The following is a 27,264-nucleotide window of genomic DNA, read 5'->3' as shown; positions in this document are numbered from 1 at the left end:
ATGAAGAGCAAGATAAATGCTGACAAGGAGAAAATTGAGTATACTGAATTATGCAAAGCCATTAAAAAGAGACTCAGAAAGGACATAAGAAGATTTAACTCAACAGCCATGAGCAGTAATACAGAAAGACAAATGATACTGAAACTGAAGAATAGCGATGATGTACTTATAAATAGCAGAAGACTACTATAGAGAATTATACAAGGAGTGATGGAATGATGCCAGCAGTGGGGAAGATGGATCGCAAATTAGCAACACATACGACATACCCGATATTCTTGCTGATGAGATAGAACATGTATTGAAGAAAATGAAAAATCAGAAAGCCCCGGGGGAAGATTAAGTTGCTGTAGAGTTGTTAAAATTGGGAGGAAAAGACATAACACAAAAACTGGCAAGGCTCTTCACAAAGTGCATTAGAAAAGGTGTGAAGCCTAAGCAGTGGAATAATGCAATCATAGTTTTGCTGCATAAGAAAGGAGATAAATCAGAAATTGGAAATTATAGACCAGTTAGCTTGTTATCCCACATCCAAGTTGTTCACAAGGTTCATTACTAACAGATTAGAATAAATACTTGATATGAGAATCAACTGAAAGAGCAAGCTGGCTTTAGGACAGGATTCTCAACTGTGGATGACCTTCACGTAATATCACAGCTAATGGAGAAAGCAAATGAATATAAAACACTATTATGCCTATAATATATTATGCCAAATGAATATAAAACACTTATGTGGATTATGAAAAGGCATTTGACTTTGCCTTATGCTGTATGGAGCATAAGGCAATTTTTCGGGCACTGGAAAGACAAGGCATAGATACCCCATATATTATGATTTTGAAGAAAATATATGAGAGTGCTACCTCCTTTATTAGACTAGACAAAGACAGTAGCAAATTTAAAATCGAGAAAGGAGTTCGACAAGGGGACACTATCTCTGAAGCTGTTTACTGCTGCCCTTGAGGAAACTTTCAGTAGATTAGACTGGTTGCAGAAAGGAGTCAATGTGAGCGGAGAGTACCTAAACCATTTACGATTTGCAGATGACATTGTAATCATAAGCCACGATCCCAAAGAAGTAGAGAAAAATCTTAATCAGTTATGCACAGTTAATAAGGATTTTGGACTAAAGATGAATATGGCTAAAACAAAAGTAATGATGAACAAGTATGCCACAGAAAGAGATATAATAATTGAAGGGGCAGTAATTGAAAAGGTGGAGTCATATACTTATCTGGGACAAGTTATTAGCTGTAATAATGATAAATTGCTGGAAGTCAAGAGAAGAATAAATTTTGAATGGATGGCATTCAGGAAATATAGTCTCGTACTGAAGGGCAATATCCCAGTTTATCTGAAACGTAAAATAATGAACCAATGTATACTCCCCACCATGACTTATGGAAGTGAAACTTGGGCACTCGCCAAAAGAATGTAAGAGAAGCTGAGAACTACACAGCGATGAATGGAACAAATTATTTTGGGAATCAGACTGTTAGATAAGAAGAGAAACACATGGATTAGGCAGCAAACTCAAGTAAAGGACATTCTTTTCAGAACTAAAGAACTGAAATGGTCTTGGACACATAACTAGAACACATGATGACAAATTTGCTAAGAAAATAACAGAATGGTACCCAAGAGGAGCTAGAAGAAAACCTGAAAGACAACGGCAGAGATGGACAGATGAAATTCATGACTTTGTGGGTAGTTAATGGAGGGCCATTGCACAAAACAGAAGGAACTGGAAAGTTGCTGGAGAGGCCTTCATCCTGCAGGGGATTGAAAATGGCTGATGATGATGATACCAGTCCCCAATTAACTGATATTCTCATCACAAAGAAAACTGATGTTTATGGTACAGTTTTTTTCCCTGACTCTTTTCCTCTTGTATATTAATGACCTTCCATTGACTGGAAATCCTATCCATAGTTTTGCCGATGATAGCACATTGCATTCCACTTTCCATTTTGAGAAATCTTGCCCTGCTCAATCAGCTTCAACTTCTCGAAAAGCTGCTACCAATTCCTTAAATACCGATCTTCAGGTAATTGTGTGGCAAAGACAACTTAGTTGATTTCAACCCTTCTAAAACTCAGTCTTGTCTTATATCTCACAAAAAGGATTCTTCTGCTCCTATGCTTATCTTTAAGCATAGGAGTTAAACATGCTCCTATGCTTAACCCCTGGCACCACCATGCCGTGACGGGACTAATTGTATGTCTATCATTGCTGCAATTAAAGATTCTATTCTATTTAGTGACACTCCGATTTCTAGGCAAAATGATATATCTTCTGTGGGATTACCCTGACTTCTAATCTCTCTTGGCACAAGCACATTACAAATATTGCTTTCTCTGCATCTAAAAAAACTTGGTTTTCTCTTTCGCCCTCGGCATTACTTTTCTTCCAAACAGTTGCTCACTCTGTATAAATCGCAAATCTGCCCTGCAATGGAATATTGTTCCCACATCTGGGATGGTGGTGCCCCCAAAACCTCTCTCAGGCTTCTTGATTCCATTCAGAAGAGGACAGTTAGGTTAATTAGTGAATCATCTCTAACAGTCTCTCCACTCTGTCTCATAGACATACTGTTTCTGCTGCATGCCTCTTCTGCAGATACTTCCATGGGCACTGTTCTTCTGATTTGGCTTCTATAATTCCCACTCTCTCTTTCAAAACAGTCCGAACACATGCCGCCACTAGCCAACATACATTTACTGTCCAAGTTCAAACTCGCAGAACCAACTTTTCATCTTCCTCATTCGTTCATTCAACTGCCATTTTCTGGAACAACCTTCCTTCATACATATTTCCTCAAAATTACAGTCTACAGAAGTTCAAGTCCAATGTCAACAAATATCTTCTTTTTTTCTTCTCAACCTCCAACCCAAGCACGGTACTAAGCACTATAGGTTCTGATACCTCTCGTGTTTGGGGTTTACATAAAAAAAAAAAAAAAAAAACAGTGAGTCTAAACAGAAAGGAAATGCTCAAAATGCTGAAGAAGGAAAAGCTGAAAAGACAAGAGGCTGTTGCTTTTCAAAGAAGGAAAGTCATGGCTTTACATTGGAAAGATAAAAAAAGATGTAATGTTGTTATCTATAGTCCATAATCTTCAGGAAGAAAAAGAAACTCAAACAGGAGTAGTGAGTATAACTATAACTTGTGACTATAACTTTTCCATGGGAGGTGTATATAAAGTTGACCAGCATTTGGCCAACTATCCCTGCCCAGGAAACTGATTAAAAAATACTACAGAAAGGTTTTCTTTCACCTAATGGACCTAGCTGTGTGGAATTCATTTCTACTGCATAAAGGCATGATTTCAGATGGCCAAAATGCTCTTTCACCCTTGAATTTCAGATATACACAAGAATTTCAGATTGGACCTGATTGATGAACTTATCAAGAAATATCACCTGCATATTCCACCAGTTAGAAAGGGAAGACTGTCCTCAACATCCCACCTAACTCGTTATTCACCAGGCCATTACCCCATTGATATTCCACCAACTGAGAAGAACTTTCCAACTAGAACTTGTTGGGTGTTGGGTATGCTTAAAAAAACGGAACAGAGATGGCAAGAAAATTCGAAAGGAAACATGCTACATGTGTGAACATTTGAAATTGGCCTTTGCATCACTCCTTGCTTCAAGAACTACCACACCAAGTAAAATTGCTGTTTGTTTTTCATGAAATGCCATTTTTTTTATGGAATGCCTTTTTTTTTATGGAATTCAATTTGTTTTTCAGGGAATAAAGTAAGTTGCAAGGCACGATTTCAGATGGCCAAAAAGCTCTTTTTGGCCATCTGAAATTCATCACCCTTGAATTTCAGATTGCACCTCATTGATGAACTTATCAAGAAATATCACCTGCATATTCCACCAGTTAGAAAGGGAAGACCGTCCTCAATATCCCACCTAACTCGTTATTCACCAGCCCATTACCCCAATGATATTCCACCAACTGAGAACTTTCCAACTAGAACTTGTTGGGTATGCTTAAAAAAACGGAACAGAATGGCAAGAAAATTCGAAAGGAAACACGCTACATGTGTGAACATTTGAAATTGGCCTTTGCATCAATGCTTGCTTCAAGACCTACCACACCAAGTAAAATTGCTGTTTGTTTTTCATGAAATGCCATTTTTTTTATGGAATGCCTTTTTTTTTATGGAATTCAATTTGTTTTTCAGGGAATAAAGTAAGTTGCAAGGCACGATTTCAGATGGCCAAAAAGCTCTTTTTGGCCATCTGAAATTCATCACCCTTGAATTTCAGATTGCACCTCATTGATGAACTTATCAAGAAATATCACCTGCATATTCCACCAGTTAGAAAGGGAAGACCGTCCTCAATATCCCACCTAACTCGTTATTCACCAGCCCATTACCCCAATGATATTCCACCAACTGAGAACTTTCCAACTAGAACTTGTTGGGTATGCTTAAAAAAACGGAACAGAATGGCAAGAAAATTCGAAAGGAAACACGCTACATGTGTGAACATTTGAAATTGGCCTTTGCATCAATGCTTGCTTCAAGACCTACCACACCAAGTAAAATTGCTGTTTGCATTTTCATGAAATGCCGCTTTTTTTTTTATGGAATTCAATTTGTCTTTCAGGGAATAAAGTAAGTTTGCATTTTTTGGGGGTGTTTTTCTGTACAATTTGCACACTTTTTGCTATACACAAGATAACTCGGGATAGCCCAAATGGGTTAATAATTACTCCCATGTATTTTCTACTAAAAAATTTATAAAAAGCACAAACTTTTAAGATGTAAAATAAAAAAGTCGATTCGTTATGACACATTTTCAGGAAAAATATGTTCCAGGAAGGGATTAAACATCAGTGTTGTACTGGTTTTTTTCCTGTATTGTATTGACTTCATGTATTTTAAGCACTAACTTAGCATTAATTTTTTTGAATACTGTAATTTTCAATTTAGATTAAAAAAATAGTGCATTTTAGTAAAAACCAATACAATGTTCAGTGTTTCTTCCTGAATCCAGATGATGGCAACTGAGGTCTAATTATAGATGTGTTGAGCGGAATGTGCCAAACTTCGGATTTGTCTGAACACACACCCTGCTTGCTACCGGTTTGATGCAGCAGGAAGAAGTTTGAACCAGTAATGTAGTGACTCTTTTTCTGTGCTTGTTCATTGTCTTACTCCTCTAGCTTCTCCATATCTTTTGTAGTAAATAACATCTCAGAGGCTTTTGATTGAACTACACATACACTGTGCTGCCACTTTATTAGGTACACCCTTGCTGTGCACACAAATGGTATGTCCCACAACGTTGCATCACATGACCACAGTTCTGGATATAAATGCAGCAGAACAACCTTTCTAGTATCAGTTAAGCATATAGACCTTAGCAAGAATGGGGAAAAGGGTTTATCTAACAGACTTCGAATGTGGCATGGTAGTAGGTGCAAGACTTGCAAAGCATCTCTGAAACAGCAGTTCTGCTGCACTCTTCATGCACCACAGTTTCAAGGGTGTATCGAGAATGGTGCAATGAACAGAAAACATCCTCTCAATGGCACTCCTGTGGAAGAAAATCACTTGATGAGAGAGGTCAGAGGAGGATGGCTAAAATTGTGCAAGCAAACAGACAGGCCACTACGTTGCACATCACGTCAGAATACAACCTTGGTGTGCAGAACAAAATATAGCAATGGACCACTAGTCGCACTTTGTCGCAAATGGGCTAAAACAGCCGATGGCCACATCGCGTACCTTTGTTATCAATGAAGAACAAGAGAGCACACCTCCTGTTGGCACAGCAACACCAGCACTTGGACATTCGAGGATTGGAAAACGCTTGGTCTGACGAGTCAAAGTTCCTGGTGCATCATGTTGATGGAAGGCTCAGAATTTGGCGAAAACAACATGAATCCATGGATCCGTCATGTCTGATGACTACTGTGCAAGGTGATGGGGGCAGTGTTATGGTGTGGGGAATGTTTTCTTGTCACATGTTGGGTCCATTGATACCCATAGATTCATGTCTGAATGCCACATCGTTGCTGATCAAGTGCATCCATTCATGTTGACAGTTTATCCTCAGTCAGATGGTTACTTCCAGCAGGATAATGAACCAGTGCACAAAACCCGAATCACTATGGAATGGTTCCAGGAACATGACAATGACTTTTCTTTGCTGCAGTGGCCCACTCGGTTTCCCGGATCTCAATCCTATTGAACATCTTTGGGATGAGCTGGAAAGGGCTGTTCGCTGCAGGCCTACACCTCCATCGAATCTCAAGGAACTGCGTGACACACTCATGTCTGCATGATACTCCATTCCTGCACAATGTTTTCAGCATCTTGTTCAATCCATGCCTAGACGAATTCAGGCTGTTTTGAAGGCTAAAGGAGGCTCAATACGCTACTAGGTAGGTGTACCTAATAAAGTGGCAGCACAGTGTATATAAATGAATAAATCTGAATATATTTATTTTGGAATCCTGTTTATATAATTATTTATTATACTTTTGCCTTATACATTTGAATAATTTTAATTTTCTCTATTTAACAATAACAGGTGGTACACCTTATGTTTCCGTATCTACTAAAGAGGTCCCATCTCGAGTATTAGGGGGGATGAGGTTACCACAACCGAGAGGCGTGTCAGATGAGCTGTAAGTAATGTAAAGATTGCTATTTAATTGTTGAAAATAATTCATAGTTCATAATACCAGAGATAACACACCCATTTCATACAGTATTTTTGATGACACTGTCCTTTTTAAGAAAATGAACTATTTTAGATCTAGTCTGTGTTGGATAAGATCCTTGAAAATATTTAACAAGATTTATAAGCAAGAATAAAATTTAATGATCTTTCCATTTGCTATAATTATTGTAACAATTTTGAAGTATCAGTAGTCATATATTAGAAATAAGCTTTTAACTGTTCACAATTGTTTCAACTATTAATTATCTTAATCTACATCCGAATTTTAATGATTCTTTATGAAAAGTCCCCCATTTGAAGTAATGCACCTATCCCAACTTTTCCAAAAACTTGTGAAATTCTGATCTTTGTGTTCTGAAGGCAAAAATTTATTATTTTTAATTTTTTATTTTTTTAAGAAAAAAGTAAAAGTCATAGTGTCAAAAGTATGAACTATGCAAATATTTTGTATTCAGGGGTAGCTAGAGCAGCTTGAAGATATGCATTGTTGCAGCAGAGCATTTAACCACCTGTATGGATGATAGGACATTCCCAGCAGATATGTAGTTGCAGGTTCTTAAGCATCAAAATAATACTGCTCAGTAACTGTTGTATTGGAGTGTATGATATATCATCATAATGATATACAACATAATGATATATCATCTCAGTAACAACAAAAACTTTGCTGCAGATGGCACAACCATTTTGGGTATAGGAGTATTCAATGCAGTAGTGGAGTTATACAGTATTGATAGTCAGGAGAAACTGAACCGAAAGCAAAATAGAAAACTAGCATTGAATTAGTAGAGAAACTAGGTACTATTTCAGTAAAGATAGCAAAAAGTACATTACCATACCAGGAAAAACACCACCAAATAGCATTCTTGTTTCAAAGTATTTCAGTACCTTCTTTGAAATAGTACCCTACTTCTTTATCAACTTACCTTGGGCCAATACCGTACAGTGATAGGGGTTGCTGATGTTTTTCTTCCACACTGCTTGGTGGCTCATTTAGTTTGAAGCTACCTGTTTTGGATGAGAAGCCAAATAGCTCTGAAATGTTTAACACTACCTTTAAATGTTTAATGAAAACAAAATTTGCCTTATCAGTGATATTATTTGATTAAAAACAATATTAGTAGTCCATTCCATAGGAGGGAAACCTATAGGGAAAATGTCGCCCTTCTTTATTCAGAAGGGTTTGAAAGGGTTAGTAGGACCCCTAAATCTGTAAAAAAAAAACTGTTAGCATTAGCATATGATGGAAGAAAGCAAGCTTATATAGCATCAGCCAAAAAAAAAAAAAAAAAAAAAAAACTTATTTCACCCATCCAGTCACTCCAAATGTTTGTCTAGTTCTGCCTTAAATCTATTTAAGGCAGAACTAGACTGCCCTAAATCTATTTAAGCTATCAAGGAGTATTCAGTGCAGTAGTGCTGAAGGCAAAAAATTATTATTTTTAATTTTTTATTTTTTTAAGAAAAAAGTAAAAGTGATAGTGTCAAAAGTATGAACTGTGCAAATATTTTGTATTCAGGGGTAGCTAGAGCAGTTTGAGGACTTCTATAATGACAGATGGAAGTTTGTTCCAGCAATCAACCACCTGCTGGCTAAAGGCAAACTTCCACACATCTATCCTACAACCGTCTTTCCTCAATTTGAATTTATGACCTCTCAGGCGATAATTCTCAGCAAGAAGAAGAATCCCAGCAGCATTGAGCATGCTCAGACCATTCAGGTACATCTCAATCAGATCACCTCGCAGGTGCCTAGTCTCCAGACACTGTAATTTGGAAAACTTACAGTGGAAAGCTTTTCTTCGTAAGAGCAACCCTTTGTTCTGTTCACTAATCCTGTTGCCCTTCTCTGTACTCGTTCCAACAGCTCTACATCCTTCTTAAAATGAGGCCTCCAGACCTGTATATAGTAATCAAGGTGTGCGGCCTGACCATTGCCTTATACAAGGGGATAATCACCTCCTTATCCCTGCTGGAAAAATTCCTGTATATCATTGACAAGACTCCATGAGCTACTCTTGCAGACCGTCTGCACTGCTCAAAAAACTTGCATATCTGCCTGCACAATTATCCCCAGGTCCTTTTCATTCTCTACTACTGTCTGTGTGGTACCACAGAGTTGATACGTTATTCTGGGATTATTGCTTCCCATATGTAGTATTTTACATTTGTCAATGATAACCTTCATTTGCCACCTCTCAGCCCATCTGCTCAATTTTTCTAGATCCTGTTGAAGCAGTGTATTGTCATTAGTGTCATTAACAACCCTGCCAACCTTCGTATCGTCTGCAAACTTGGACATTAAGCCTGATATACCATCATCGATATCATTTATAAATACAGAAAACAACAATGGACCCAACACTGAACCCTGAGGGATTCCACTAATAACATTAGTCCACAAAGAGCAGTGCCTATTGATTGCCACTCTGTCTTCTCCCACTCAACCATTCCTTTATCCATAGCAGAAATTTGCCTCCAATGCCGCACTGCTCCAATATGTGCAGCAGTCTTCCATGTGCAACAGTATCAAAAGCCGTTCTAAGATCCAAATATATGATATCAAAGTTATTCTTTGCATCCAGTTCCTTTGTGACTACATCATAGTATCCAATCAAATTAGTCAGACAAGACTTCCCCTTAACAAACCTATGCTGTGTCCGAGCTATAACTGAAGTCTTGTCTAGATGATCCTGCAATGTTTCTTTAATCAGTGCCTCCATTAATTTCACTGGAACAGAAGTTAAACTCACAGGTCTATAATTACTTGTATCAGCCTTTGATCCTCCTTTATGGATTGGGGTCACATTTGCACATCTCCAGTCCATGGGTACCTCCCCTGAGTCCAGGGAAGCTCTCATAATTATGCTAAGTGTATGCTTACTTCCTTTGCCGCCTCCTTTAATATAACTGGATAGATTCCATCCACCCCAGGTGCTTTTCTTATGTTTATCTTCAACAGTTTCTCCTCCACTTTACTCTCAGTTATTACAAGATTATCTTGCTAACTGCCAGAGTTGAATACACCTCTGGCATTCCCCTCGCTGAATAACTCATCATGTGTGAATGTCGATGCAAAATATTCATTTAGTTTGTTAGCTACCTGAGCAGGATCATCAACAGTTGAACCATCGATATCAAGTGGACCAATTTGATTTATCCCCTTCCTTCTAGAGTTTACATAAGTAAAGAACTTTTTGCTGTTTTTCTTTGCATCCTTTGCCAAAGATTTCTCGTAATCTGCCTTTGCCTGCATAACCTCCTTTGTAACTTGATTACAGACCAGCTTATATCTATCCTAGACTTTCTGTGTCACATGTTAATTTATATGTATCCCATGCATTTTTCTTCTCTGATAATTTTGTTATCTAATTATTTCATATGACATCCATTTAGGCCTAAATCTTGAACAATATTTCTTTGTTAGTATGAAAAGCCTAGTAGCTTCCAATGAAAAGCCTAGTAGCTTCCAAGATTAATTCTTGGAATGCCTCCCATTTTGAATTTGCTGTTGGTAACATCATCAGTTGGTCCCACCGTATAGAATTTAAATACTCTCTCAGACCGCCGTAGTCACCTTTACGAAAGCAAAAGCCCTTCCCTTTACCCTTGATGGTAGTTACCTCTTTGAGTAAATCCCACTTTAGCCCACTGTGATCACTGCCACCTAATGGTTCCTTTATCTGCAGAATCTTGATGCATGAAGAATCACTACTGATAATCAGATCAAGAGTATTACTCCCTCTAGTTGCCTCCTGAACATGCTGCTGTAGAAAATAATCATCCAATAAATCCACAAAAACCTTGCTAGCGTGCGAGTGACCAACCCACAAATTCCAGTCAATCTCTAGGAAATTAAAATCCCCCATTATAAGACACTCTGATTTAGTGGCCCACTCTATTTCTCTGCACAATTGCTCGTTATACTCATCAGATTCATTTGGCCTATAACACACACCTACTCATTTTTCCTTTCCCAGTGCTTTTGTCACACCAAATGGACTCAGCATTGCATTGCCCACTAACATCAATTGAATGCACATTCTTAGATTTTGTGTTTCTTAACTAACGGCATAACCCCCTCCTCTCTTTCTGTCCTGTCTATCCTTTCTGTACACATTGTACTCCCCAAATCCCAGTTCTGCACTGCTTATGTCTGTGTGACACCATGTCTCTGATATCCCAACAATATCTGTCTTTGATGTCTTGACTAGCACTTCAAGCTCATCAAATTTATTAACTATACTCCTAGTATTGGTGTACATGGAAGTATACATGCACCTGTTTCTATTCTTAGTTACTCTAACACAGCCCTATACGTTTTCCTCCTCCTATAAGTAATTATCCAGCTAACCTTTGTATTTCCCCAAACTGTCAGCCTCTACCACCCATGTAGGTAACTTAGTCCAGTAATTTGTAAATAGCTGGCTAAAATAAAACTTCCTGCGATCCAGTCTAAACATCTCTCCCTGTAACTTGAAATTATGGCCCCTTGTTTTCGAATAATTTATAACTATGAAAATTTTGCCCTCATTCATTTTACTTTCACCTCTCAGAGCCTTAAACACCTCAATCATGTCTTCTCTAAGGTGCCCAGTTTCTAAACTCTGCAACCCACATATTTGAAGTCTTTCCTCATATGGACACCCTTTTGCTTATCTCACCAGGCGAGTTACCCATCTTTGGATCCTTTTCAACAAGCATAATGTCTTTCTTTAGGTGCTGTCTCCATACTTGAACACAGTATATGCACTATGAGAAGAGGATTTGGCCTCGACGAAAATCATTAACACATGGAATGAAGAACGTAGCATTTGAACCTCTATTTGGTAGACCCAAATAAGGTTTTGCTTCCACCACTCCACATGAAACTGGGGCTCATGAAAAATTCCGTGAAGGCTTTAGAAGTGAATGGTCCTGCATTCACATGCAAGAGAAATTCCCAGTACAGAGAAGATTAAGGCAGGCATTTTAATTGGTCCACAAATAAGGCAACTTTTCAAAGACAAACAGTTTGAATGTGTCCTTAATGGCAAGAAATCAGTGTGGGAAGCCTTTGAAATGTTTTGACTGGTTTTCTAGGAAATGTTAAAGCTGACAACTACAGGCAGCTTGTGAAAGATCTCATTACTTCTTATGAAAAACTGGAGTGCAGCCTGTCATTGAAGATGCATTCCTTGCACTTGCACCTGGATTTCTTCCTACCAAACTGGCACTGTCAGTGACAAACATGATGAGCACTTCCATCAAGACATTGCAGTGATGGAACAAAGATACAAAAGCAAATGGAGTTCCATCATGTTAGATGATGAAAAGGGATGTACCTGAAGCTGAATACAGTGAAAGGTGAAAAGGTCCTGTATTTGATACAGGTATGTTCGTAGCTACATCTTAATGCCATATAAATAAAAAATACCTTGAGTAAATATAAAAAACTAATTTTGTCGAAAACAAGAGCCAATCTGCCATTTTAAGCACTATTTCCATGTTTAGCACCCCAAAATCTATACAGTAAACTTACTTTCATGCCTGTAACAAGATATTACCCAAAATTTGTTGTTCAGTATACTTGGCACCAATTATCTGCCTGACATGGCATACCACAGGTGCACAACACCCTTATAATATATTAAGGTTATATATAATATTTCCAATAAATTCTCAGTCACTCTTCATAAGAATATGGGTTAGCACAAACACCGGTATTGGTTGCTTTTCTTTGAACCCTTTGTAGAAGCCTCATGTGTTTCCTCAGATGTAGCTTCCAGTGCTAAACACAATATTCTTGCTTTGAGAGTTTTCGCTTTATGAGTTCCTGGGTTTAAGAGTTTTTTTTTTTTTTTCAAGTATCAACAAAATTGAAAATATGAACATTAATTGCAAAAACTGAATGTTAAACATTCATAAATACCGCATTTCAAACTAGGCGTGTAGCTGTACAATACAATGTACCCCGCTGTACGATATTAATCCGTTACTATCGTATCACGAAAATATCGTAATGTGAACCCAATAACATATTGTATTTTTGGTAATTCCACAGCCTCGGAAGTTCAAATTTTCGGTATATAACTCCCTAAAAGGTAGTTTTTATAGTGTAAATTGTATTAGTTACCAATTCAAATCATTAAACACACTACACTTTCATCGTTATCTTATATTATAAGAACCAATTTTGAACGGCTTTGTGATATTTTTCTAAAACACATTTCTAGAGGTTACGACCATAAAACGATTTGCACTTTCCGGTTTATTTGGCTTTTCTGTTACTGCAAGCAATTATAAACAGGTAGTAAACTCGATGTTATTGCATTTGTGAAAATACCGATAGCTGGAATTGTGTGGATTTTTACGTTATTATGGTGAAATGTATTTGCCCTTTACTGAAATCTTCAATCGTATAAGAAACATAAATAATCAGAATCTTCAGAATCTTCTCTTCATTCCTCTTTTTTTTTTTTTTTTTTTTTTTTAGCTTCGTAAGCTTTTACCCCGTACAAATCGTGTTAGTTGCAATTTGTGCTTTCCATTAAAAAATACTTATGCATGCTATTGAAATTTATAAAGAAAAGAGAAGGATATCTTGGAAACAAATGCCTCTTGAAGCATTTCTGAAGAAAATGACTCCTTGTGCAATAAACCAACGAGTGCCAAGCCAATAATGAGTAATCAATGAGTGGGCATTTTGGCAATGATGATGATGAAGAAGATGACCCCCCACCTTGCACAACCTTTGTCTGAAAGGAATATACACTGGTGTTCAAAGAAAGTGCATCACTCCTTAAAATTGTAATTGTCGTCCGAATAATGTAAGTATATGGCAGTATTTCTTATAGATTTCATCAGATAAGATTGACATACATAGATGATAACATAATATTGCATCAGCTGTTACTTTCAGCTATATAAGTACGCCTCTCCAAGATTTGCAGTCATTCCTTGTCAGGATGGCGAGTTACTGCAGTTGACGCCACAAAGAGTGCTATTGTTGCTTTACATGAGGAAGGATATTCTTCCCTTCATATTGCTTATAGAGTGTCTTGTGATCAGTTCACAGTGAGTAGATTTCTTTCCAAACTCACGAATACTGGTTCTGCTGATAGGAAAAAAGGAACCGGACGCAAACGAGTCTCTACGCCAAAACAGGACCACGTTTTGAAGTGTTTATGCCTTAAAAACAGTAAAGCTTATTTGTCTGAGCTGAAAAGAGAATGGGAAGAATATACAGAAATGGTAGCAAGTGCAGTAACAATCAGAAGATGCCTCTTCAAAAATGGACTTGTAGCCCGTCGTACTAAGAAGTCCCTCCTCTCACAAAAAATGAAAAAGGCCTGATTAATTTGATGTAAGGACCATGCCAAATGGACTCCCCAAGCAGTGGAAGTATTCAACGGGGGGGGGGGGTATTCTTACTGACAATGACTTCTCACTTCTAAATATGGGAACTAAATGCATCACAGCAGTCAGTCAGGAGCTCATCATTGATGCAGCAATGTACATTACATTAGAAAATATTGTCCATGCAACTGCAGTTGCAATCCCAAAAACATCTACCTAGTTTCCATCATTTCCCACACTGTGATGAATGCATACTGTACAGCAGTAAAAACTGCTCAAAAAACTTTTGAAGATGTTCCAAAGCATCCTACCACGTTTAATCTTCTAGCATTTGAATATGCATTTACAAAAGCACATTACATTTGCCATCATAATCAGAAGTAATCTTGGCTCCACTTTATCCAGTCAGCCGGGCTTAAGGTGGTAAGTGTAAAGTGTATTTATTGTCAAATGGCACCAGAGGTTTTCCCCATCTCCACGTTGCTTTCATTGTGGGTGTAACAATTCACTGTAAAGACCAGAGATTTAAAAGTGCATGGATCATGTATATATGTAAGGTGGTCTGAGACAAAATCTTGAAAATGTATATCACACCCCTTCATCCATCGTGGAATATAATGTATACTATTACAGATTCAACTGAAATAGCCAGTGCTCTTGGGGAAACATTTTCCTAACATTTCTGCAACATCATTTGCTTCCCCAAAGTTTCTGGCACTGAAAGAGAAAAATAGCACTCAAATTTAAATCTGTGGCCACATGTGAAAAAAAGGCTATGGCTTATGCTCTACCAGCCAAAAAATAATAATAAATAAACAGATAAAATAACAATAATAAGAAAATTTTAAAAAAATAATAATAATAATAAGAGAAAAGGAAATAGCCAGCCTATGCATTTCCATCCTCCCTAGGTAATTGGGGAGGGAAACGCATGGTAATTAAACTGTCAGCCTCTACCACCCATGTAGGTAACTTTTTCCAGTAATTTATAACTTGCTGGCTATAATATATAGTCTAAACATTTCCCCCTGTAACTTGAAATTATGGCCCTAGTTCTAGAATCATTTTTAACCGTGAAAATTTCGTCATCATTCATTTTACTTAGCCCCCTCAGAGTCTTAAACACCTCAGTCAAATCTCCTCTAAGGTGCCTAGTTTCCAAGCTCTACAACCCACATATATGAAGTCTTTTCATATGGATGCCCTTTTGCCGATCTAACCAGGCAAGTTAGCATTAGTAGAGGCATACAATGCAAGAAAGCAAGTTTATGCAGCATCAGCCAAAAAAAAAATGTTCCATTTCACCCCTCCGTTCGTTACAAATACCTGTCCAGCTCGGCCTTAAATTTATTTAGGCTATCAACTTCCACAACAGAAGATGGAAGTCTGTTCCAGCAATCAACTATCCACTGGCTAAAGGCAAATTCCCACACATATATCCTACATCTGTCTTTCCTCAATTTGAATTTATGCCCTCTCAGGTGATTATTCTGAGAAAGAGGAAAAATCCCATCAGCATTGAGCATGCTCAAACCATTCAACGCTTTGTACACTTCAGTCAGATCACCTCACAGGTGCCTAGTTTCCAGACACTAATCTGCAAAACTTAGGTCTTTTTTTTTTTTTTTTTTTTTTGAAAGAGCAACTCTTTGTTCCATTCACTAATCTTGTCGCCCTTCTCTGTACTCGTTCCAGCAGCTCTACATCCTACTTAAAATGAGGCCTCCAGACCCGTATGCAATACTCAAGGTGTGGCTTTACTATTACCTTATACAAGGAGATAATCACCTCCTTATCCCTGCTAGAAATATCCTGTATATCATTGACAAGACACCTTGAACTACACTTGCAGGCCATCTGCACTGCTCAGAAAACTTCAATCTGCCTGCACAATTACCTCCAGGTCCTTTTCGTTCTCTACCACAGTCAGTGTAGTACCACAGAGTTGATAAGTTACTCTGGGGTTACTGCTTCCCATATGTAGTACTTTACATTTGTCAATGTTAAACTTCATATGCCACCTCTCAGCCCATCTGCTCAACTTTTCTAGATCCTGTTGCAGCAGCGTACTGTCATTAGTGTCCTTAACAACCCTCCCAACCTTCGTCTCATCTGCAAACTTGGACATTAAGCCTGATATACCATCATCGATATCATTATATGAATACAGAAAACAACACTGGACCTAACACTGAACCCTGAGAGACTCCACTAATAACATTAGTCCACAAAGAGCAGTATCCACGAAGAGTAGTAATTGATATTAGTCCACGAAGAGCAGTAATTGATTACCACTCTTCCTTCTCCCACTCAACCATCCCTTTATCAATAGCAGCAATTTGCCTCCAATGCCACACTGCTCCAATTTGTGCCGCAGTCTTCCATGTGCAACAGTATCAAAAGCCTTTCTATGATCCAAATACAGGTAGCCTCTGATAGCCGTGTGCACATTTTTCCAATCGTGTTATAAAGTTTTTAATTTTGAAGACACGCCATGTCTGGTAACAGTAGTTAATTGAATACTAAATCAATATTCGGAGGATAGAATCTGATGAAAGCCACCCTAATGTGTGTAGGGCCTATGAATATGCCTTCATCGACTATTATAACAACAATGAAGAATGCTAATAAAATAAAACAATCAATGCAAAGTGGTGGGTAAAATTTTTGATGCCCAGAACCTAACCCAGTGATTTACGATTGACTCCATTATATTAAGGGTTCCATTTGCACCTGTCTCTCCCCCCCCCACGAACCTAACCCCAATGAAAATCAAGGCCTCCTGTATATGATATCAAAGTTATCCCCTGCATCCAGTTCCTTTGTGACCAAATCATAGTATCAATCAGATTGGTCAGACAAGACTTCCCCTTAACAAAACCATGCTGTGTCCGAGCTATAACTGAAGACTTGTCTAGATGATCCTGCAGTGCTTATTTAACCAGTGCCTCCATTAATTTCCCTGGAACAGAAGTTAAACTAACAGGTCTATAATTGCTTGTGTCGCCCTTTGATCCTCCTTTGTGAATTGGAGTCACATTTGCACATCTCCAATCCAGGGAAGCTCTCATAATTATGGCTAAGGATTTGCTTGCTTATTTTTCTGCCTCCTTTAATAGAACTGGATAGATTCCATCCACCCCAGGTTCTTATGTTTATCTTCAACAATTTCTCCTCCACTTTACTCTCAGTTACTACAAGATGATCTAGCTTACTCCCAGAATTTAACACACCTCTGGCATTCTCCTCCCTGAATAACTCCTCATGTGTGAAATGTAGATGCAAAATATTCATTTACTTTGTTAGCTACCTGAGCATTATCAACAGTTGAACCATCAATATTTCGTGGACCAATGTGATTCATCCCCATCCTTCTAGAGTTTACATACGTAAAGAACTCTTTGCTGTTTTTCTTTGCATCCTTTGCCAAAGATTTCTCATAATCTGCCTTTGCCTGCCTAATCCCCTTTCTGACTTGGTTAGAGACCAGCTTATATCTATCATAGGCTTCCATGTCATCCATTAATTTATATGTATCCCATGCATTTTTCTTCTCTGCCACATGTCTCATTAGTTCATCTGACATATATTTAGGCCTAAACCTTGAACAATATTTCTTAGTTGGTATGTAGCCGAACGGCAACCCAAAGGTCGTGGGTTCAAATCCCGCCTATGGCTTGGATCAGAGTAAAATGCAAAAACTTTGGGAGGTGCATTATTGCGACAGAAGCCAATGTGCCAACAACTAACAAAAAAAAAATAAAAGTTTTGATGTAAAGCTTAGTAGTTTCCAAGATTAATTCTTTGAATGCTTTTGAATTTGCTGTTGATAACATCATCAGTTGGTCCCACCATATAGAATTTAAATACTGTCTCAGACCTCAATAGTCACCTTTGCTAAAGCAAAATCCCTTCCCTTTACCCCTGATGGTATTTACCTCTTTGAGTGAATCCCACTTGAGCACACTGATCACTGCCACGTAGTTCTTTTATCTGCAGATTCTTAATGCATGAAGAATCACTACTGATAATCGGATCAAGAGTATTACTCCCTCTAGTTGCCTCCCGAACATGCTGATGTAGAAAACAGTCATCCAATAAATACACAAAAGCCTTGCTAGTGTGTGAGTGACCAACCCACAAATTCCAGTCAATCTCTGGGAAATTAAAATCCCCTATTATAAGACTCGGGGCTTAGAGGGGAACAGGTATCCTGTGTGTTATCAGACACTCAGCCTAAAACACTGATGGATCCAATATCTCTCTATTACAGAAGATTTAGGAGAAGTCCGGTTGGCCTGCCTCCCTAAAATCCACTCATGCATACCTTCTCGATGGTAAGCCCTGTTACGTCACTTAGGTGGCAACGAACGTGTAGAGTGGTTCTCTTCAAGACGCCTGGTCAACGTGAAGAGGAAAAGACCAAACCCTCCAGCATATGAAAGCACGACGAAACAAATGGCCCTCAGTCCCCAGCAGCTTTCACTCTCCCTCTTACAGCAGCAAGAGGATCAGAGAGGAAGCACAGGGTGCTAAGAATCTCTGGGTACGACCAGGCTGCCATGCACGAAAACTGAACTTGGCCTGTTATAACGTAAGATCACTCATCATGGATAGGTGAAGACAGGATATTAGAGCTGGAAAAGGAATCAGAAAATGTGAATTGGAATATCATCGGTTTGGCTGAAACAAGAAGAAGAAATGAATCACTTATAAGTTTATCAAGTGGAAATCTGCTGTACACTAATGGAAACAGTGAAAGGAGTGAAGGTGGAGTTGGGTTTCTGGTCCATAAAGATTTTAAAAACAACATTTTGGAATTCAAAAGTAAATCACCAAGAGTGTCAAGACTAATACTCAAGGTTTCTAAAAGGTACAAGCTAAAGATTATAATGATTTATGCACCAACATCGAGCCATGATGATGAAGAGGTTGAAGAAATGTACACCGAAATTGAGAGTCTTCTAGATGAGCAGAAAACCCACTACACTATTATTATGGGAGACTTCAAAGCTAAGGTTGGAAAAAGACAAAACAGTGCAGAAAGGGGAACTATAGGAAATTTTTAAATTGGTGAAAGAAATGAAAGAGGTAAAAGACTTGTGGAATTTGCAGAATCTCAAGGACTGTCAGTAATGAACACTTTTTTTTCAAGAAAAGGGTTAACAGAAAGTGGACATGGAAGAGTCCAAATGGATTAACTACTAATGAAATCGACTACATCCTCACTAACAGAAGATATATTGATGTTACTGAAGAATGATGTTACTGTCCTGAATAAGGTAAATGTTGGAAGTGATCACAGAATGGTAAGATGTACACTTGATATAGATGTAGGAAAGGAAAAAACTGTCTCGAGTAAATAATACAAAGGTCTTTGAGATAACAGAAGAGGAGAAAAAGCAGTATGTATTGGAACTTAAGAACAAGTTTTAGCTTCTGCAGACTGCTGAGGACCAAGATATCGACAAGGAATATATAACTTTCTGAAAGTGATAAAGCCCAAGAAACCTATAGGGAAAAAGAAATCCAAAGAAGAAAAAAATTAGTCAAGAACCACTTGTTATGATGAACCGAAGGCGAAAAATGAAGAGCAAGATAAACACTGACAGGGAGAAAATTGAGTACACTGAGTTATGCAAAGCCATTAGAAAGAGACGCAGAGAGGACATAAGAAGATTTAACACAAGAAAAGTAGAACAAGCATTAAGGGAAAACAAAGGATTTAAATCAGCAGCCATGAGCAGTAATACAGAAAGACAAATGATACTGAAACTGAAGAATAGCGATGGCATACTTATAAACAGCAGAGAAGGCATAATTCAAATAGCAGAAAACTACTATAGAGAATTATACAAGGAGCAGGGGAATGATGCCAGCAGTGGGGAAGATGGATTGCAAAGTAGCAACACATACAACATACCCAATATTCTTCCTGATGAGGTAGAACATGCATTGAAGAAATTGAAGAATCAGAAAGCCCCAGGGGAAGATGAAGTTACTGTGGAGTTGTTAAAATTGGGAGGAAGAGACATAACACAAAAACTGGCAAGGCTCTTCACAAAGTGCATTAGAAAAGGTGTGACGCCTAAGCAGTGGAATAATTCAATCATAGTTTTGCTGCATAAGAAAGGAGATAAATCAGAAATTGGAAATTATAGACCAATTAGCTTGTTATCCCACATCTACAAGTTGTTCACAAGGGTCATTACTAACAGATTAGAAAGAATACTTGATGAGAATCAACCGAAAGAGCAAGCTGGCTTTAGGACAGGATCCTCAACTATGGATCACCTTCACGTAATATCACAGCTAATGGAGAAAGCAAATGAATATAAAACACCATTATGCCTGGCATTTGTGGATTATGAAAAGGCATTTGACTCCATACAGCATAAGGCAATGTTTCGAGCACTGGAAAGACAAGGCATTGATACCCCATATATTATGATTTTGAAGAAAATATATGAGAGTTCTACTTCCTTTATTAGACTAGACAAAGACAGTAGGAAATTTAAAATTGAGAAAAGTGTTCGACAAGGAGACACAATATCTCCGAAGCTGTTTACTGCTTCCCTTGAGGAATCTTTCAGAAGATTAGACTGGTCTCAGAAAAGAGTCAATGTGAACGGAGAGTACCTAAACCATTTACGATTTGCAGTTGACATTGTGGTAAAAAGTGTAAAGTGTAAAGTGTGTTTAGGGTCTAACAGCACCAGGGGTTACCCCCATTTCCGTGTAGTCTACATTGTCACGTGTTACAGAACACTGTAAAGGCCAGAGATTTAAGTGTATGGATATTGTTGGATGTAGTGTCGTGTACCGTTGTTCATCTAGCTATTTAGCCGCTGGACCCCTACTGAGGCCCAACGTTGCCCACACTTAGCCCCGTGGAGGCAAGCCAGGTACACCACTATTTTTAAATAAGTACTCTGGCAGGTCCTGCCACCTAATTTCCTGGGATTTCAGTGGCTAGGACAAAAAAAAAAAAAAAAAAAAGGTGGGGGGTGCGCTAGAGGTTGGGTCAGGCCAAGGAGTTTTAAGTTATACAGTGTGGAATTTAGAATTTTGGGTGTAGGGCTAGGATAATTTTGACATGGGATGAACGCCAGTTGGAAAGCTAGAGGGGGAGGGGAGACTAAAGGCTGGGGGGTGAGAGACAGAAGTATAGGGTCGATAGAGTAGATGACCCCAAAATCAGTGAGGCAGGCCCATGCCACACCAGAAGGAAAGAGGGGGTGGTGGGGAGGAGACAAGGGGACCTTCACCTCCTCCCGGCCAGGACAGGGGAGAAACAGGGCCGTGCAAGGGAGCACGGGTTCACTATCGCCACGTGGCATTGGCAGCAATGCTGCGTGAAGTCATAGTTGGCAGAGTCCAGTCCGAGAAGGTAAGATTCGAGTAGTGCAGTCCTGGGACAGACAGGTCCCGTCCAGGTGGTGAAGTCATTTCAGTAGTGAGCTGCATGAAGATATATTTGGTAGAGTCAATCAAAGAGGATCAAATCCGAGTAGTGTCAATCCTGGGACAAAGAGGTCCCGTCCAGATAGTGGAGTCATTTCAGTGGTGAGTCAACTTGGTGGGAGGCGAAGCCGGAGCGGCAGTCATGGTAGATGAAGGTGATGTTGAGACTGCATTGTAAAGGCACAATTATTGTGCAGGTTGAAAGGCTTCACGGGGATTGCAGTATGCTGAAGCAAGTAGTGGTCTTTACACATGGCTGATTAGGCCGTTTCATTGTCTGGTTGGGTCTGATTCTGTGGTTGTGGTAGGGTTTTCCGCCTCGTGAAGAGGCTCTGAGCAAAGTTCGAAAAGGCTGTGTAGGAATGGTGGTCTTCCAGGAGATGTTGCTCCTGATCTCTAGGGATGAAATGAATTTGTGTGATGAGAGAAGATCTGAGGTCATCATATAGTAGGCAGTCATGCATCAAATGATCGCAGGTTTCCTGGGCACCACAAGTGCAAAGGGGGCTGTCGGAAAGTCCAAGAAGGTTCAGTTTACTGCGAAAGGCACCATGCCCTGTTAGGAGGTACGTGGTTAGAAGGCCTGGGGAGAACCAGGATGACATTGTGGTCATAAGCCACGATCCCAAAGAATTAGAGGAAAATCTTAATCAGTTATGCACAGCTAGTAAGGAATTTGGACTAAAGATGAATATGGCTAAAACAAAAGTAATGATGAACAAGTATGCCACAGAAAGGGAAATAATGATTGGAGGAGCAGAATTGAAAAGGTGGAGTCATATACTTATCATATACTTATTAAGTTATTAGCTGTAATAATGATAAATGGCTGGAAGTCAAGAGAAGAATAAATTTTGGATGGATAGCATTCAGGAAATATAGTCACATACTGAAGAGCAATATCCCAGTTTTCTGAAACGTAAAATAATGAACCAATGTATACTTCCCATCATAACTTATGGATGTGAAACTCGGGCACTCACCAAAAGAATGGAAGAGAAGCTGAGAACTACACAGCGAAGAATGGAACGAATCATATTGGGAATCAGACTGTTAGATAAGAAGAGAAACACATGGATTAGGCAACAAACTCAAGTAAAGGACATTCTTATCAAAACTAAAGAACTAAAATAGTCTTGGGCAGGACACGTAGCTCGAAGACATGATGACAGATGGACCAAGAAAATAACAGAATGGTATCCAAGAGGAGCTAGAAGAAAACCTGGAAGACAAAGGCGGAGATGGATAGATGAAATTCATGAGTTTGTGGGTAGTAAATGGATGGCCAGTGCTCAAAACAGAAGGAACTGGAAAGTTGCTAGAGAGGTCTTAATTCTGCAGTGGATTGAAAATGGCTGATGATGATGATGATTATAAGACTCCTGATTTACTAGCCACTCTATTTCCCTGTACAGTTTTTTTTATTATACTCATCAGAGTCATTAGGCCTATAACACACTCCTCTCAGTTTTGATCTCCCAGTGCTTATATCACACCAAACTGACTCGACACTGCACTGTCCAGCGATTTCGACTGGCTGCACTTCCTTGGATTTTGTGTTTCTTAACTAATAGCATAACCCCTCCTCCCTTTTTCTCCTGTCTATCCTTCCTGTACACATTGTACTCCCCAAATTCCAGTTCTGCATTCCTTATATCTGTGTGATGCCACGTATCTGATATCCCAACAATATCTGCCTTTGATGTTTTGACCAACACCTCAAATTCCTAGCATTGACGTACACACAAGTATACATGCATCTGTTCCCATTCTTACCTACCCTAACACAACCCATGTGTTTACTTGTACCGCAAGTATGTGTTTACTATAATTATGTGTTTACTTGTACCGAGTGCTGTGTACTCTTCCTGAATGTCCAATAGTCAGGACTCTTGCTGGATTGGGCTGTACTGAATTCTTACAATAAAAGACTTGCAATAAAAGACTTACAATACAATAAAGACTTGCTCTTATATCTTCATAGTTGTTGCAGTCGTGCATGACGTGACTCCAAATCTCTGGTTCGCCACATGGACAGTTCCGATCTTCTATTATGCCCATTGCGTTTAGTTTATCTTCGAATGGGCCATGGACTGTTAATAATCAGGTATCGTTGAAGCCTGGGTAGATCCATTCTGGTGCTTTTGGGTACATTTTTGTTACTAGGGGAAGAAATTTGGGTGTTATTGCTCCATTGGTGATGTCTTTCCACCTTGTCTGCAAATGTGAGTTAGGTGTGCATCAATTCTTTTTTGCTCCTGCTTCCAATCATTGGTAACATTGAGAGTTAAGCCGTTAGTTGTGATTGGTATTGCATTTTTGTAATAATACATTAATCCAGTTCGTACTACCTCTAAGTTAAGGGGCAGTGCAACGGCAATGACTTTAAGCGTGCCGTGCTAGCTGCACTGCTTGCCCTAGTGAGGGTTAGTAGTATGTTCCTTTGTATTGTTTGTAGTGTTTTCCTATTTGTTGCTGTGCTAGTCTTCGTCATCCATACGGGTGAGCCGTCAATAATTGCAAGTATAAATAAGGCTTTATAATATAAGGAAAGGGTCCTCTTGTTTAGTCCCCAGTCCTTTCGCGTTATTCTTAGTATGAGTCCTATGTATTTGCGTATTTTCTTCCTGAGGTAATTTAGATCGGGTTTAAATGAGAGATTGCTATCTATAATTATCCCTAGGTACTTTATCTGGTTGGTTAGTCTGACAGTGGTAGCTTCAATTTTGATTTGTGGCAGCCTGTTTAATTTATACTCCCCACCATGACTTTATGGAAGTGAAACTTCGGCACTCACCAAAAGAATGGAAGAGAAGCTGAGAATTACACAGCGAAGAATGAAACAAATTATATTGGGAATCAGACTGTTAGATAAGAAGAGAAACACATGGATTAGGCAGCAAACTCAAGTATTCTTATCAAAACTAAAAAACTAAAATGGTCTTGGGCAGGACATAGCCCGAAGACATGATGACAGATGGACTAAGAAAATAACAGAATGGCACCCTAGAGGAGCTAGAAGAAAATCTGGAAGACAGCAACGGAGATGGACAGATGAAATTCATGAGTTTGTGAGTAGTAAATGGATAGCCATTGCACAAAACAGAAGGAATTGGAAAGTTGCTGGAAGAGGCCTTCATACTGCAGTGGATTAAAAATGTATGATGATGATATTTAATTTAAGCTTTCCGCTAAGAAGGACGGAGCTGGTCATTTCCGGTGTTATTTTTAGATTGTTTATTTTGGCCCACTCCTTTTAGGGTTTGGAGTGCTTTGTTTGCTTGTTTTTCCAGGTTTGCTCTTGAGTCTGCTGCTGTTGATAAGATCATCAGCAAAGGCCTGTGCTTCCACATCACCAGGTCCTTGCAGAGAAAGTCATCTAGAACAATGTTCCGCAGGAGTGTCCCCAGGACCGATCCCTGGGAGCAGCCCCCTGTAGACAAGACGGGTGAGGCTACCATAAGACGTGAGGATCTGCACTTTCATGTTCGTGAGATAGGATTTTAGGCTGTCATAAAGACTTTGTGGCAAAGATGCAGCACAGAGCCTTGCCAGGATGCTCAGCCACCAGAGGGTGTCAAATGCCCCAGCAAAGTCTACTGCAATCACTAAAAAATACTTGCTGGTGCATTTGTTAAGAAGGTCCAGAATCCCATTTGTGGTTGAAGAACCATGTTTAAAGCTATATTGTTTTGGAGTGCTGAGATTTTGCTTCTGTGTACTAGTGTTTGATTCTCTTGTGCAATAGCCTTTCATAAATCTTGCTAACTGTCGATAGCAGAGCTATCGGTCTATACGATGTTGGTAACTCCAGTGGTTTTGTTGGGTTTTTTGGTATCAATTTTAGTATAGCTGTTTTCCATTGAGTTGGGAAGTGGCCTTGTGCAAAGCAGTAGTTATAGAGTTGCAGAAGGAGTTGGGGAACATATTCGGCTGTCTTTTTAATCATTTCTGGTTCGATTAGATCTGAACCTGGACATCACTTGTAATTTGTTCTGCTCGTCACTTCTGTATCTCTTCAAGGGTGAATGGTGGTTTTCTTTGGATGTTTGCATATTGCACATTTGTTTGGCATATCTCTGTCTTCTCCAATGTCATCTCTGTTGGTGGTTCCTGTTTAATTGTTGCAAGAATATTTGTTACTGAGTCGTTCCATGTTGTGGTCATCGTGCCCTCTCGCGTTTTGGTTGTGCCGTTGTCACTTCGCCTCTGGGGAGCCTGCTGGTTGTGATTTTGTATGCCACTCCCCGGGGATAAGTGTTTCCTGTTGTTTGGACAAAGTTATGCCAGCTTTCCCTTTTGCTCTTTTTGATTTTGTCTGTGTATTGGTTTCTGAGTTGACGATATCAGTTTCTCAGTTCTGTGAATTCCGCTCCCGGCCAAATTTCTTCTTGCCTTTTGAAATTCTTTTCGTTTCGCTTGTACTATCTTTCTCAGTTTTTGGAGCTCTGGTGTCCACCATGGTGTTGGATACTCTTCTTTTCGTGACTACTTTGGCTGCCATGGTAATCATTTCAATCACTTCTCTTTTCAGTGTTTCTGGGTTTTCCACCTCAAAAGCCAGATTTCTATGTTTCCATGTAGAGTTGCTCCTGGTTATGAAGATTCTCTTTAAATATGTCCTAATTAGCTTTGTGAACATTGAATCAACTCTGCTGTTGTTGTTGTTTGGTTTTTAGCAGCATTAGCAACTAAGGCCATATTGCTCCGGTGCGGTGGTCATTCCCCGACCTTTCCGCATGCTCCGTATTTGGTGGTGACGGGCTCAAACCCCAGTCTAATCAAGAAGCGTGTGCTATGCACTGCTGCTCCTTCCCACCTGGCTACGGAGGCGCCAATCTACTCTGCATCTGCCTTATTATCGGTGTTCTTTGTAGGTTTCTTTTTATGGAGTATGTAATTGTCCTGTGGTCAGATGTTCACCAATCACTTTGGACTGTCCAGTCTGTGATATAATTCTCTATTTTTTGTTACCATGGTGATGTCTATGGTTGCCTCCCAAAGCGTGTTGCAGAATGTTGGGAGGCGGAAGGGTTGGTTAATAACAGCGAATATCGAGTTTGTTAGGAAGTCTTCCAACTTCTGTCCATTACCCGTTCCTCTGCGGTCGGGGGGGGGGGGGGTGCGGCTATGCCATATTGGTTTCTGCAAGTTACATCTGCCCCAATAATTGTCTTGTGGTCCAGCCACGATTGATTGTACATTCTCTAAGTACGCTGTGGCAAAGTCAATTTCTATGTCAAGTCTACAGTAGAGAGCTATGACGTAAATGGTTCCAATCGAGGTGATTAACTGGACATAGGCTGCCCAAGGCATGCAGAGCTGCTGGATTTTTGTGACAGTTATATCCGTATTCCTTGTGATTATTGCCACCTAAGGCATATCCTCTGTGCAGTGCACAGTTTTGTAATCGTACACCCACCTGTTTTTGGAGCAGCAGTGCATAGCACACGCTTCTTGATTAGACCGCGGTTCAAGCCCGTCACCACCGAATACGGAGGATGCAGAAAGGTCAAGGAATGACCACTACATATCCCAGAGCAATATGGCCTTAGTTGCTAATGCTCCTAAAAACCAAATAACAAACAAACAAACCTGTTTTTTGGTGGGTGTACGATTCCTGTACAGTTATGAGGTCAGTGTTTTCCTCGTCTGCCTTCTTTCTGATCTGCTCGACCACTGCCCAAGCATGCTGCACATTAAGCTGTTGTACTTTTAGAATCCTGGTGTTGAAGGTTTGTTT

At 39.3% G+C, this 27,264-nt stretch overlaps 1 protein-coding gene across 3 annotated transcripts in view; it reads left to right on the top strand.

Moving 5' to 3' along the window:
* The window catches only part of LOC150077627 (putative inactive tyrosine-protein kinase Wsck), a 359,285-nt gene that overhangs the window by 281,869 nt on the left and 50,152 nt on the right, over positions 1 to 27,264 (top strand). For all 3 annotated transcript variants that reach the window (XR_016547735.1, XR_016547736.1, XM_090386934.1), the window contains exon 15: positions 6,567 to 6,663. Coding sequence is in view for 1 of the 3 variants with exons in the window: in XM_090386934.1 (XP_090243060.1) it covers positions 6,567 to 6,663 (97 nt within the window). In the remaining 2 variants the exon portion in view is untranslated. The remainder of the gene's footprint in view (positions 1 to 6,566; positions 6,664 to 27,264) is intronic.

The sequence above is a fragment of the Mastigoproctus giganteus genome, chromosome 12 (genome assembly GCF_048544385.1).
Source record: "Mastigoproctus giganteus isolate SK-2022 chromosome 12, ASM4854438v1, whole genome shotgun sequence".
Classification (NCBI taxonomy): Eukaryota; Metazoa; Arthropoda; class Arachnida; order Uropygi; family Thelyphonidae; genus Mastigoproctus; species Mastigoproctus giganteus.
Note: the sequence above shows the minus strand (reverse complement) of the source record. Positions and strands in the feature narration are given on the sequence as shown.